Here is a 14580-nt window from a genome sequence, read left to right on the forward strand (position 1 = left end):
CCGTATTGTATCACAGTGGCAATTGTTGCAGATTGTAACCTGTTCATGAGTAATAAAGCTCTCTTATTCCTCGAAAAAAAAAGCAGGGAAATCAATCTAGGTAGATACTGGTTGTTCATGCTGGGAGAAAGCTCGAGAAGAAATATTCCTTCTGCGGTCCATGTCATCCTCACATACAAGCTTAGGACAACTCTAACAGATGCCTAAAACAAGTCCCAATAGCTAAATTTTGGGTACATGAGCCAAAAAACTCCTTCAACAGAAGCCAAAAAACGTTCTCAAAAAATAGCTACGCCCAAAAAACGCCTCCGAGCTTTCAAGATGTAGCGAACCCCAATTGGACTCCCAGTCGGCAAAATCCTCGATCCTGCGCTTGTCCCATGCTTCGCATTGCTGTTGGTTCCCGTGCCGCCCACAGTGGGGCGCTCGCCGGTGGGGCGGCTGCGGCGCTTGTTGGGTGAGGGCAGTGAAAAGATCGGCTCAGAGGAGGCGACGACTTCCCTTTGCTTCCTATGCAATTCTTGGGTTCCTTGGAGTCCATGGACAGCGACTACGTCACTAGCCTACTGATGGGTGCCGCCGCCTCTGCTCCGGGGCTCGACTTTGGCACGCTGGACGGCGGGTGAGGGAGGCAAAGGGGTTGGATGGGAAGAGGTGCAAAGTGGGTGGTGGTGAGAGCCTGGTGAAGCTGAAGGTGGAGGAGGCGACGGCGAGCGACGACTTGTTTCATGCGTTCAATCGTTGCAACAAGAGGTTGAGGTGAGGATGCCACTTACATTTGGTTGCGTCACATGGTCGTAGCTCAAAATTTTGATCCTTTTTTCTGTTTATTACACTTTCAGTTCTTGTCCATGAAGCTCGCGACCGTGAATCCGCAACTTGACTTCAGCAACCTGCCTACACTCCTACACAAAGATGTGAGCTTGGATTTTCTCATTTCTAGTGCTCCAGATCTATGAAACAATCCACTCCTAACATGTTATTTCCTCGGTAACAATCAATGCTCTCTAAGTCTGTTAGACATGGCTCTACCTCACACAACCAACCCACAGTTTGCTTTTCAGAAGCAGGTGACTAATTGTTGATATGATGTAATTGATGCAGGTCCGTTACAAGCTGATCATACAAAGATCGAGTTCTAATCCCTGGTAATCTCCAGTGTTGATATTTTTTATATAGGGAGTATGAATGCTTGTGGCAAGTGAAGTCCTAAGCTGACTGCCATTAGACTTAAGGTCTGAGAACTGATTAATTTCATAATATGCTGGATGTACGACAGCTTGATTCTTCTTATAGAGATCATATTGATCTCGTAAAATTAAAATAGATTGTGTAATAGATATGGTGCAAATATTATAATCATCATTTTCTAAAGTTCTAATATGTAAGATCTGATTGGTATTGAAACGATATCATGGTGCAAATCCTATAGATTGCTATCGGTCGTAAATACTTTTATCATAGCGTGTGGGTGTTGTAATTCCGTTTACTCTTGTTATACTGCTCATGCTCGAATTGTAACTATTGTTACCATGACTTGAATGGTAACTGCAGTCACAGTGCACCTGCTAGTGTCGTAATTAGAGTTACGTTGCCTATGTCTGAGTTGTAACTATTGTTATTTTGACTTTGAATGGTAATTGCGATCACAGTGCATATGTTAGTGCCGTAGCTAGAGTTATGTTGTACATATCCGAGTTGTAACTATTTGTTACCTGACTTAAATAGTAATTGTTGTTGATATTTATATGTTTATGGCGGCGACGAGGACAACAACGACGGTCCATCCGATTCCTCCGACACGCCCCCATCACACACTACTCCGGCCAAAGCCAAATCCACAGACCAACAGGTGATTGAACTACCTACCTTTGAACAAACAAATCCCACAGAAGAGTGATCATTGGACAGCAGCGTTCATCATCAAGCATGTCACTGTATGATCACTGACTTGTAATTCTCAATGCCAATAAATGCACTCTCTCACGGGGACCTCAGGTGACTCTGTCCGGGCTGCTCAACTTCATCGACGGGCTGTGGTCGACCAGCGGCGAGGAGCGCATCATCGTCTTCACCACCAACTACAAGGAACGCCTGGACCCGGCGCTCCTGCGGCCGGGCCGCATGCATGGACATGCACGTCTACATGGGCTACTGCTGCTGGGACGCCTTCAAGACGCTGGCCCGCAACTACTTCCTCATCGACGACCACCCGATGCTCCCGGAGATACAGAGGAGCGGCTGTCGGAGGTGGAGGTGACACCGGCCGCGGTGTCGGCGATGCTGCTGCGGAGCGAGGACGCCGACGTCGCACTCCGGGGGCTCACCGAGTTACTCAAAGAGAAGAAGCAGACGATGCGTGAAGGGAACTAGGGAAGTAATGCGATCAACTTGCTTGGGAACAAGATGAACTGCTGTCTCTTATTTTGTTTCGCAAATGTCATGTGGTCAGGTTGTCACGTTGCTCATTGGTACTGCCGGTATTGTTGATGCATGTCAGGCGCAGGTGATGATGCTCTAGTATCCTTGCTCCTCATCGTTATGTGCTACTCTTTAGACCTTCGTTCATGTGATGACACTCAAACGATATGTTTTTTTTTTCATCCCGTTTTTTGATAGTCAGCCCACAACAATGATAAGCTCACACCAATCTTAGACGAAAGAAAACAAGAGTAGAATCCATGAGATTCCTTCATACTTGAACATTAACAGAGAATATGGTTATCTCGTGTCTCTGGATTTATATTGAACACGTTCCTCTGATTTGTTCCCTGTTGAAATTAATTTGTTGTCATTGGAATCATATCTACAATGTACATGGATTGACACCTCTGATCTAGCACTGTTTTTGCCATGGCATACTGTCGTTTTAGCCAATCAGTGGTTGGACCTTCCAAAATTCCTGATCGTTATATGGTACCCTTTAGACCTTCTTTCATGTGGTGGTATTCGGTTGATATTTTGCATTGTGGGAAATCGATGCTTGTCCATTTTCCAAAATATGTGCAAGTAGATTCTTAATGCTATCCTTTAAGTATTTTTAAGGTAATGGAAGTACAATTTCTGGCCTCTACGCCAATAAAACGTCCATGATACACACAATCATTTTTTGAAAATAGACACTCAAATTCGTATCTAAAAAGACTCGAATTTGAGTGGTCTAAGCGTTCATCAACACCGTCAAGACGTTTTTGTGTAAGTATGATATTTGTTCTATGCTAATCCAACATAGTTGTAGTTATGACATTGCAAACACCCATCCATCCGGCAACAAGTTCAACACTACATGGAACAATTAAGACTCCAACATTGCTCCGGTGAGCTTTTAGGTGCCGTGGTGGCAGCGACATGGGGAATTCCACCAGAGAAGAAGAAAGTGATACCAGTAAGAGGGCGGTGAAGGCGGGGGTGGGTTGGCGAGTCAGCAGGAGAAGGGGCAATGAGGAGGAGAACAGAGGAGTGGACGAGGGTTAGGAATACAATGTCGAGCTCTCATATTACTTCCCTACTGCTCACTCAGTGTCAATAGAAGGGAAGAAAAGAAATGTTATGGAGGGGAGGGAAGGGCAGATCTAGATCTTTGGACCTTCATCCAATGGTCAACAAATACATCCCATTTTGGGGGTAAAAGAACATGCAAATGGTGCATGCTGAGGATGACATGCCTCTCTAGTGCCGTGGCCGCCGCCGTTGGCTCCGTTGTGGATGTTGATGCCCGGTGCAGCGTTGTCGGTTAATTACTCACCCCCCTTAATTTGCCTATGCGAAAAGCTCATCAAAATCCAAGAATGTTACCGCGATGACCGCGAAGCGCTAGGACCATGACATGACAGAACACCAGTATTGTGCATCGATCGCAACATCGGTCAAACGATCGAGTGGCCAAAGGAAGACACATTGCAAATATGTATCGTTCCGGACAGCGGTTCCTCTGATTTAAGGCAGGGAGGTGATGCTTTGCACAGTTAACACCAGACTCATTCTGTGTCCCAGACATGCTCAAATTTATACTCCTACACCTATCCTGTAGAACAACTGAACAAGTCAACAAGTCTCCTTCCATTTCGGGCCCTCGAGCTTTGCTTCACTATGTGTGTGTGTGAAATGTCTAGATGGATGAAGCCAAGGAGGAGCCAAAAGATAAGCTAGAAGCAAGTCTAGTCAGATAAAAACAAGAATATCCTATTAATATCAATAACAGATTCGAATCACGATTAGATTTATCTGATAATAGCTTCAGAATTTAAAACATGAGAGAACTCGCTGAAACCCTTAGTATTAGATCGAGATACACTCCTGTTGTAATTGTCTTTTTCCGAGATTAATCAAGGAAGAATAGTCGTAGGGCTATTATACTAAAGAAGATTTAAACCTGTATAAAATCTCGTGTCATCCTTTTTTATTTGCACCATTGATGACAGGTATCTCTACTTTAAATAAGTATTTTGCATAATCGACTTTACAATCGTCGACATGGTAGTATGGGTATTTTTTCTGTACTAGATGATGGCCACAATAATCTTGAAGTAATTTAATGGGATTGATGTAATACTGTGGTTGTTAAAAGAAAATAAGATGACTTGAGTTCTTTTGTGGTCTTGTTCTCTAATTTGGTATATACTGTCTGGCTTTCGCTCCCTTTCTTAACCAGATGCTATCAAAGGTCTGTTCTCTAATCTGGTATTATCCAAAGTCTACAAAAGTATAATTCAGACAAAGGCATGTTCAAGGTCACTAGAATTCATTTCTGACAGGGCATTCTCCCAGGAAGGCTCGTATCCAAATTGGACAGTCCAATTGCCCAATTCATTACAAACTGACTATATCGCTGTTCCTGATTTGAAATGGATCGTCGTAGTGCCACAACCACTGAACCCTTTGATCATGGTTGCACAGTGGTAAAGAAATTCAGTTGCAGAGTGTTACATTTTTTGTGTCAGGAAATCATTTGTTTATTCCCATGTCTAAACTCTCACATTGACCCCTCCTAGTTGCTTTGTTCTGCATCAATTGAAACTGTTGTTCTGATACTTCTCTAGTAGCCGTCTCCAAAGGTTCAGGAACTTATTTGGGCTAGTGCTGGTGTACAAACTTGCTATTCCAGCTTATGTATATATGTACGCTGTATATATATTCTGCAGTACGTGCAGCATACCTATAGAATGCGCAAAGGTCGTGTCCGCGTTCGACCAAGCAACCAACCAAGTTTTGACGTGCATGCCAGTCCCACCAACCGAGAGTGCTCCTACCCACCTACCTTGTGAGACCACTGGATGACCGAGTGCGTTCCCACTTAATGTGCAGCGATGGCAACCAGTTGCAACTATGTGCATAGAGAGATTACAACTATAAACATAGAATGATTGTAACTATATGTTGTAATTATAGGTATAGAGCGGTTACAACTATATGCATAGTGAGATTGTAACTTAACTGTCCAGCTGACTGATGTAACTAATTGTGACCATATTGCGATCGGTAATGTTGTAACTATATTGTTTAGTATATTGTAACTAAAGTGTCTACTATATTGTAACAGTCCACATTCGACAATGCATATCATAACTAGATTGTCTACTATATTGTAACTAGAGTGTTCATCATGTTGTAACTAGAGTGTCTAACATATTGTAATTAGTACTCATTTGACAATGCATTAACGTAACTAGAGTGTCTACCATATTGTAACTAAATTATGGTGATTAGAGTATCTACCATGTTATAATTAGTATTCACTTGATAATATATTATCGTAACTAGAGTGTCTACCATATTGTAACTATATTGTCATGACTAAAGTGTCTATCATGTTGTAACTATATTGTTTAACATATTGTAACTCGGTTGTTCCTGAATCACAACTACAACCCAAGTTGTAACTGCAGTATAGTACAAAGCACAGCTGGGTGACTTATATGCTAAAACTTCATCAAAATATAGCCTTCATGATATCATTTTATTAAGCATATTTTTCCAATAATATGCTTCAAACGAATCAAAAATTGGATATACAGTTCTAGAGATATTGCATCTTAACAATTAGAATTAACCAAAGATTGCTTGTCTAGTGGGTGGGATGATAGGTGAAGTGACACAAGCTGGTTGGCTGGCTCTTTTGTTTTATGCATGTTTGAGGTGAAAAAGGAGCGCAGGTGCATGCATCTTGGCTTATGCGTAGCTTGAGTGTGCTCTGCGCATACGCATATTTTAGACTCATCGTATATATATGTATATATGTGTATATGTATTCCTATATAGGAAAACTAGTATATACTATCAGGAGTACATACTTTCGATTTGATTTATAGTTGATCCTGTTATAACTGAAGTATATACTAATTTCTAATGTGTATATACTATTTTCTAAGATATATATATTTTTTATAAGTGAAATATATATTTTTTCTGATATATATATATTACTTTTTAAGATATACATACTCATTTTTGAACACTCATTAGAGGGGGAGTATGTACACCTGAGAGTACAGAAAATGCTTCATGTGTGTATATACGGCGAGTCTATTCTGCACCTAGACGCACTATAGTTTACCACTGCGCACACCTCAGTTACAATTCAAAAAATTGTCAGTTATAATCTGTTAGGTAGACTAGTTACAACCGTACATCCAGAAATACATAATTGTAACATGAGAAGCTAACGAGTTACAATCAGTTATAATATATATCTATATATATATATGTATATATATATATATATGTGTATATATATAAGGACCAACATTATATTTTAGGTTATACTACGATTACAATCGTGTTCTTTAGTTATATATTATTAGACAAGGAATTCGTTAAGAGTTATGTTAATCTATAACGTAATTGTAACTCAATTTTTTTTATTTATGTCTGTTTGTAACTCGCTATCTCACGGATTGTAACTCTACCATTTTTGAATTATAACTAAAGGTGTGCGCGGATATGAACTACAACTAGCATACCTACATAATAGATTAATAGTATATATGTATCTGCAATTTCATGCTGGTACTTGTGCACTATGGGCCTGATTTTTTCATTTTTTGGTTGATGGATTTTTAAATTGTGATATTCAGTACGTAGGTTGGTTTAGCTGAGTTGACTCTAGAGATGACCGGCAAATGAGCTTGATGTTTTTACTTCAGTGTTCTTTTAAGATTTATTAATTGGGATTTAGCGGTTGTAGCGATTTGTTTTCTTGGTGGTATGGATATTTTTCTGTGGTAGAAGATGGCTACAATAATCTGGAACTTATTGAATGGGCTTGGTGTAATATGAGCTCTGTTGGTCAATGACTGTTGTTCTTAGGATGACTGAGTTCTGTTGTGGTGGTGTTCTTTAAAAATTTGGGGGGAGATCCGGCGTTCTTTGGACGCCAAATTATGGCCGCTAGGAATTAAACCCTGGCTAGCTTACAACCACCCATACTGCCTTGCCTTGTGATGGTGTTCTTTAGTCTGATGTCTGTGACAGATCTTTAATCATGTGCATTGCTATGGTATTGGTATATATGGCTTTGATTCCATTTCTTAATGTCATGCCGAAGTGAGTTTGCTCACCGATCCGTTTTTAATGGTGAAGGAATCTGGTTGCGAAGTGTCACTCACTGAAACTGCGTTTTGTAGCAGCAATGCGTGTTTGGCCTCTTGCAACTGAGTTCTGTTGCTTTTATTTTCGAAATGAACACGGAGAGCTGGAGCTCGAGCCTAGCGTGAATTAAAAAGAAGATAGAATTGACTTATTTTTTAGAGAAAATCAGATTCGAAACCCTTATCAATGCACGGTTTAGAGAGAAAACCGGCACTAAAACCCCACGACGATAATACGACCTCAACTCAACAGACGATGCTCACACCAAAAGACACAACCAAATAAATAACTGGATCAATCCAACTCAACTCGCGCGCTAACCGACTAGACAACAAACACCCTCACAAACTCGGTCGGCGGAGCTCAGCTCCCACGTCACATCTTTCTATCACACAAGTTGGCAACACGTCGCTTCGGAGGAGCGTGCATTAGATCAAAATGCTGTCATGAAGCGTCAATCCACAATGAAGAGCCGCTGTGAAACGAGGACGTGGGGGCAAAAAACCTACATAAGAAGCCGGCAAATCAGACAAAGAGAGTAGGGGCTTCTCGAAGCGATGCCTTCAGGAAAGAATGACGCTCGAGAACGTCAACAACATTAGCACCGACAAGCTGGGTAGAACTTTCGCTCGCAACTCCCCACCTTGAAAACCTACACAAAAGATGGCACGAGCCACAACAAGCCACAAGCAGAATCTCGCAACAGCTCAAACAAAGGCAACCACCCCCTCCACACGTGTGCCACCCTAGACCACCATCATGCTGTCAAGCTCCCCGTGGGCCAGATCAGGGGAAGAGTAGACCAAGCCGGCAAGGGGAGGAGCACAGACAGTAATGGGGGGCCAAGGGGCGAGCATAGGGGTAGAGAGGGCCGACAGCCACCGCGGAACAACCGATGGACCTGCCACCATGCCAACGGGCCACTCATTGATCCGTAAGTCGTCGGGCCGTCAGGTGTGCAGATCCGGTTGACGAACATCCCACCGCGCTGTCAGGCCGACCACCAAAGCAATACGTAGTGTCAAAACGGTGGCGGTGACACAAGAGAAGTGTCTGCAGCGTTGGCATGACTAGCACACCAGCACCACGAGTGACCACCATACCATGTGCGCTCGGCACGACCAGGTCGGCCCTCATGGCCAGCGGCACCGTGCCACACACGAGCACACACTTGGAGAGGTCGGAAGCGCAACAAGGCGGAGGATCCGACGACCGTGACGCGGGACTGATACACCGGGAGGTGCCCACAGCATCGCACTTGGACGATGTCATCATGGGCCGCCCCAGCCAGCCCCCAACGGAACACACCACGCCGACGCCAGATCCGGTCAGATCCAACCCGCCGACGCCTCGATCCACCTAGCAAAAGGTGGATTCGCCCACCGCTGCCTTGAACCACGCCGGAAGGAGAGGGATGGAGGGAAAGGAGGGAGAGGGGAGAGGAGCACACGACGGCAATGGCAGCAGCGACCGCACGAGGCCACGAAAGGGTGAGCTCCTGACTAGCGGTGGCGCGTCACCCCTCGGGAGAGCAACGGGGTCAGTTCCCTATGGCATCAGAATGTACTCGTTCTTGTCAGCTAATGTGATACGTGATGATGCTTTTAGAGCTCAATGCGATCTGTATAGTACATGACTGATCGGTTTAACACAGTATTTGGAGAAATAAGCCTTGGAAAAGGCCTGATTATTCCTACTGCGTAGTTGTTTATTATCATCAGGAAACTCTAATCACTCTCCTCCAGAGATGCTAATACAGCAACACTGAAGAGGGAAGACACAAGATTACTGTCTGTCTGACACGTCCTTCGTGTGCTGTGTCGACAAGAATAATCAGCATCGTGTTTGCTCTGTCCCCATCGCTGTCTATCTTTCCTTGTCCTCCGTCTCTTCTCCTGGAGGAACTCCGCAAGAACAGTCCTCGCTCCGCAGCAGCATCTCCAACACCTCCGCCGGCGTCACCTCCAACTCCATGAGCAGTTCTTGAATCACCGGGAACAGCGCGTGGTCGTCGACGAGGAAATAGTTCCTGGCCAGCGTCTTGAACGCCTCCCAGCCGCAGTAGCCCATGTAGATGTGCATGTCCATGCGTCCCGGCCGGAGCAGCGCCGGGTCGAGGTGGTCCTTGTAGTTGGTGGTGAAGATGATGATGCGCTCCTCGCCGCTCGTCGACCACAGCCCGTCGATGAAGTTGAGCAGCCCGGACAGAGTTATGCCCTGCAGAAGGTAGGAGCGCGCGGCGAGGAAGGTGGGGAGTGGATCTTGGAGGTAAGGACGGGTATGGAGTGGCGGAACTTGGAGCTTTGGCCGCGCAGCATGTTCAACACCTGTCTTGGCTCGCTGACGGGGCTGCCCGACATCGCGGAGCGTGTCGGCGAGAGTCTGCAGTCTTGGGTGATTGATGTCTCAACTTGATACAGATTACGGAACTCCGCCTCGATGTAGACAGCCCGGGTCAGGCGATTGTCGCGAAAGAGGCCCTCCATCGCGGTCCAGACGACGAAGGCGGTGGTGTTCGGCTGGACGACGATGACGAGGATCTCCTTGGAGATGGTGGTGTAGAGCCAGTTCACAATGCTGTGGTCGTTCATCTGCCATTCGGGGTTGTGGTGGCCGACTGGCCGGCGAGGCGACGTGGTTTGCAAGGCCAAATTTGCTGAACACTGTGTCCAAGAAGTGGCTAGGACGCAGTGCGCGTTGTGGGCGCGCAGGACTTACTTGGTCATGGTAACTCAGACTTGCTAGTCCCGCGGATATGTTAGGGACGAACACACATATTAGTGTTGCCGTACCGGGCGTGTGAATAAAGAGACTATCATGAACCACGTGTTAATATTGGAGGAACTAGCAGAGAAAGCCTCCGTGACAGTTACAGCATGCATAGCGGTGAAGGGGGTGTACCGGTGCAGCTTGTAGTTGTCAGAGTAGACAAAAGTATAGTTGAGGAAGAGACTGTAACTCTAACGACAAGGTTGTGGTGCACGGAGACTAAAAGTATGGCGGAACCAACAGCCTGAAGTGGGGATGCTGGTAGCCTAGAGAAGCACACGGTGATGATCAAATTAGGCGGAGAAGAACCCGAGCGGCTGAGGAGATAAACATCAAAAGTTAGTCCTTGGTGTGCGGGAACGACGATGAAGACAATGCAATGACAGGAGCCATCGGTGGCGGTGCCATGACTAGGAAGGCGTGCACGATAGCTAGGTGGCATTGATCAAGGGCGGCAACACTGTGGCTTGAAGGGGCGAATGCAGCAGCAACCCTGGTGTTTGGTGCATCATAGAGATTAATCTCGTTAGGTGTGACGCGATGCAGAAACATATGGTGAAGACTAAGATCGAAACCTATATGATACCATATAATCGAGAGGAATTGGCGTAATGCAATTGATGTATTACTTGAGGTCCGAAGGTGGATTTTATAGAGTATAAGGTTTGGAGGGTAAGAAGCTTTTCTATGTATCATGGGATTACAAATCTTAAACTACCAAATACAAATATATGCCAATATACTCTGATAAGAGAAAATATGCAGATGCTTTTGTGCCTGATGTTTTTTGTTTGATGGATTTGCAACTTGTGATACTCTTGGATAGATTTATTTCTGACTGGAAACCCCGGAGATGACCTGCAACAGAGGTCATATGAATCCTAGTGCTGCCCCTCTCTAAATCCTATAATCGCGCACTCCTATAAAACCAGTGTTTTTTAGCATTCTACTCAATGGAACAGTGTTTTTTAGCATCAACTTATGTTTGGCCTCTGTAGCAATTTAGTTCTGACGGTTTCAGAGCTAAATTTTGATCTGTGAACATGATTTTTACAGGGTAATCTTTAGGCTATTTTTTCTGTTCATGTCTTCGATTTCATAGATGGAAATGGATACGATGATGCAAGGGTGATGGGAGTGGTTTACAAAATAGCAACAAAGGATCGGCGGATAAGACGTGGAAAGACCTGACTATTCCTACTGCATGCCCGGTTGTTTATTCTCATGTTTAAACTCTAATCACTCGATGCCCTCCTCCAGAAATAAAATGGTCCATGGAGGAACGGATGCTCACTGATCAACACTGAAGAAGACACTATACTGCTGTCTCTGCCACGTCCTTCTTGTCCTCTGTTTCTTTCAGTGTGCTCCGTCTCTTCTCCTGGAGGAAATCTGCAAGAACCCGGAGGGCCACGTCGACGTCCTCGCTCCGCAGCAGCATTTCCGACACCTCGGCCGGCGTCACCTCCAAAGCGGAGAGCAGCTCCTGTATCTCCGGGAACAGCGCGTGGTCGTCGACGAGGAAGTAGTTCCGGGCCAGCGTCCTGAACGCCTCCCAGCCGCAGTAGCCCATGTAGATGTGCATGTCCATGCGCCCGGGCCGCAGCAGCGCCGGGTCGAGGCGATCCTTGTAGTTGGTGGTGAAGACGATGATGCGCTCCTCGCCGCACGTCGACCACAGCCCGTCGATGAAGTTGAGCAGACCGGACAGAGTGATACTCTTCGGCGGAGGTGCTCCCGGCTGGTACGCGTCTTGGGAGTCCGATGTATAGTCGGGGTCCGGACCGTCGTCTGGCCCTGGCGCCTTGCCGTCTTCCCTCGACGCGGCGGCGTCGAAGCAGCAGTCGATGTCCTCGATGACGAGCATGGACTTGTTGGGCATGCCGATGAGCAGCCTCTGCAGCGCCGAGTTATTGTACACCATCGAAAGGTCGAGGTCGTAGAGGTCGAAGCGGAGGTAGTTGGCCATGGCGGCGACCAGGCTGGACTTGCCGGTACCGGGCGGGCCGTAGAGCAAATACCCACGCTTCCACGCCTTGCCGATCCGCTGGTAGTAGTACTTGCGCTTCAAGAATCTGTCAAGGTCGGCTACGATGGACTGCTTCAACGCCGGGTCCATGGCGATCGTGTCGAACGTGGCCGGGTGGTGGTGGCTGATACCGTCCCACGACCGCCCCTCGTTCATGAAGATCCTGAGCGCGCGGTGACGCAGCTGCAGCTGCTCCGCCGTGGACATGACGAAGGGCACGTAACGCTCCAGCGCGGTGTCCGTATGCTCGGCGTCGAAGCTGAGCTCCAGGGACTCGCCCTTTTTGTTCTCCTCGCCACCGGTCTCGACGGACGTCCACATGAACTCGACGCCGTCGAAGACGTCGGTGGTGGAGCCCCCGGGCTCCATGCACAGGAGCGTGCTCCCGCTGCTGTCGCCGTCGGGCTCATTGGCGCGGGAGCGCGCGAGGCAGAGCCGGCGCATGGCGCGCGGGTCGATCCGGGTGGCCAGGTACGCGCGCGCCGAGTTGAAGAGGTGGTTCTCGTTGTACCCGCCGTCGAACTGGCGCTGGATGACCACTGTGTGGCGCTCCTTCTCGCTCCGGCCGAAGCGGGCGCCCGCGACGGCCGCGCACCAGCGCACCGCGGCGCGCAGCTCGTCGGGGAACAGCTCCCTCGCCATGCTTCGCGCCAGCACGGCGTACGCGGCAGCCGAGGCCGCCGTGGCCAGCGCCTTCTTGTACGCGTCGAGCACCCTCCCGCCCTGCGCCGGCAACAGCGACGCCGCGGCGGCCGGCGCTGTAAGTGGCAGGTGATCCATGGCTGCCAACGCTGGTGTTTGTGTGTGTCCCTCTGCACTGCAGACAGCGCTCGACGTTGGCGTAGTGTTCTGTTGTGGTTGTCCTTTTTAACAAATGACTTTGTCCTTAGAGACTTAGGGTCAGTTTCAGTTCCTTCTGGGTTCTGTTTTTTTCAGAAGTCAGAATACGAAATAATCGGGTTTATAAAAAATGTTTTTTTAAAAACAAAATCTATTTTTGAGAAAATAAATAAGAAGTTAAGAAGCTAGACTAGCTTTTTTAAAGTAATATACTGAGAAACCTAAAAATTGTTGTAAAATTTAACATCTAAAATCTAAAAACAACTTTTTTAAAAACAAAAACAGAGCTTTTCAAATAAGATAGAAATAGAATACTAAACAAACAGACCCTCCGACAGTCAGCGATTTGATTCCGCGTCGTTGTGAGATACAGTAAAAAGCCGAACGGCTGAACGACCCACGCAAGTTCGTGCGAGTTTCCGAAGAAACGGTCGGTAGAGCGCATGGCATCACTTGTTGACTCCAAGTCTCCTCTGCCTTGATGCCCGTTAAGAAAAGTAATCAAAATCTGCATGTGCAATCATCCAGTGCACACTAGTGTGCTTCAAAGATGCTTTACTTCGACGCTAAGGAGATGTTGCTTTTGTGTTTTCTTTTGAGCGGCGGCCTGTGCTCAGTCGACTGAAATCCTAGAATTTCAGTTGACGAACAGAAGCCGTTGGATCCAAATGGGATGGACATGGACCTTTCCTCTTCCTCCGAACGCGTCTTAATTTCTGTCTAAAAGAAAGCGCTAATCACAACAGTGAGCTCACAAGGGACACCACCAAGCCACGTATCTTAATCGAGGAAAGACAAACAATTATGATTTGTAACCGACCAGGAATGTATAATTAATAAATTATATATTTACTATAAATGTGGTATATCCTTATAATGGATATTTACCATACACGTGTACTTAATATGATACGATAGGTTTTACAACCGTCATGTGATAAATAAGACATGAGCTGATATACCAAGCAGTTCATCGTATTATATATGGAAATCATCTCCATATTAGGAAGGATCTTCCAGATGTTCGGGAGAAATACAATTTGGAAATGTCACGCTTGGAATTTCTAGTATGATACGACTCTTCTACCCCGAATATATAAGGAGAGGGAGGGGTACGTCAATGGAGACCCTCGTGGAGGCTAAGCGGATCCTAGAGCCAAGAGCCAAAGCTAGATATCTCGAGACAGATCAAATTCCCAACAAGAAGTTAGTCGGGTAGGAGAAGAGAACAACAATTGAGATCCACAACAGAGTCATACTACGACGAATTCATCCAACAAGGGCTTCAAAACTTAGAACACGAGAAAACTCGTCGAAAGCCTTAGGATTAGATCTAGAGAACGAAAGAGATACAA

The 14580-nt window shown here is 46.2% G+C and overlaps 3 protein-coding genes across 3 annotated transcripts; 1 reads left to right on the forward strand and 2 right to left on the reverse strand.

Moving 5' to 3' along the window:
* Positions 1–539: 539 nt before the first annotated feature.
* On the forward strand, positions 540–2373 carry LOC133890319 (AAA-ATPase At5g17760-like). Its single transcript, XM_062330725.1, has 3 exons — positions 540–622; positions 1555–1576; positions 1999–2373. The coding sequence occupies exons 1-3, from the start codon at positions 540–542 to the stop codon at positions 2371–2373; spliced, it is 480 nt and encodes a 159-aa protein (XP_062186709.1).
* Positions 2374–9219: 6846 nt separating this feature from the next.
* LOC133890320 (uncharacterized) lies at positions 9220–10178 on the reverse strand. Its single transcript, XM_062330726.1, has 2 exons — positions 10067–10178; positions 9220–9992 (listed from the first exon to the last, which is right to left on the reverse strand). Exons 1-2 carry the CDS (start codon positions 10176–10178, stop codon positions 9454–9456), a joined length of 651 nt encoding a protein of 216 aa, XP_062186710.1. The 3' UTR covers positions 9220–9453.
* A 787-nt stretch (positions 10179–10965) lies between these two features.
* LOC133891491 (AAA-ATPase At3g50940-like) lies at positions 10966–13249 on the reverse strand. Its single transcript, XM_062332211.1, has one exon. The coding sequence runs from the start codon at positions 13163–13165 to the stop codon at positions 11672–11674; it is 1494 nt and encodes a 497-aa protein (XP_062188195.1). The 5' UTR covers positions 13166–13249; the 3' UTR covers positions 10966–11671.
* Positions 13250–14580: the final 1331 nt, after the last annotated feature.

Source organism: Phragmites australis, chromosome 14 (assembly GCF_958298935.1).
Source record: "Phragmites australis chromosome 14, lpPhrAust1.1, whole genome shotgun sequence".
Lineage (NCBI taxonomy): Eukaryota > Viridiplantae > Streptophyta > Magnoliopsida > Poales > Poaceae > Phragmites > Phragmites australis.

What these genes read in the sequence shown, in the direction of transcription:
- LOC133890319 (XM_062330725.1), top strand. Translation starts at nt 540, where the DNA reads ATGGACAGCGACTACGTCACTAGCCTACTGATGGGTGCCGCCGCCTCT. An exon ending in TTTGGCACGCTGGACGGCGG is followed by an intron (nt 623 to 1,554) that starts GTGAGGGAGGCA and finishes TGGTAACTGCAG; the next exon opens with TCACAGTGCACCTGCTAGTG. An exon ending in ACAGTGCACCTGCTAGTGTC is followed by an intron (nt 1,577 to 1,998) that starts GTAATTAGAGTT and finishes CGGGGACCTCAG; the next exon opens with GTGACTCTGTCCGGGCTGCT.
- LOC133890320 (XM_062330726.1), bottom strand. Translation starts at nt 10,178, where the DNA reads ATGAACGACCACAGCATTGTGAACTGGCTCTACACCACCATCTCCAAG. An exon ending in CGTCTGGACCGCGATGGAGG is followed by an intron (nt 9,993 to 10,066) that starts GCCTCTTTCGCG and finishes TATCAAGTTGAG; the next exon opens with ACATCAATCACCCAAGACTG.
- LOC133891491 (XM_062332211.1), bottom strand. Translation starts at nt 13,165, where the DNA reads ATGGATCACCTGCCACTTACAGCGCCGGCCGCCGCGGCGTCGCTGTTG.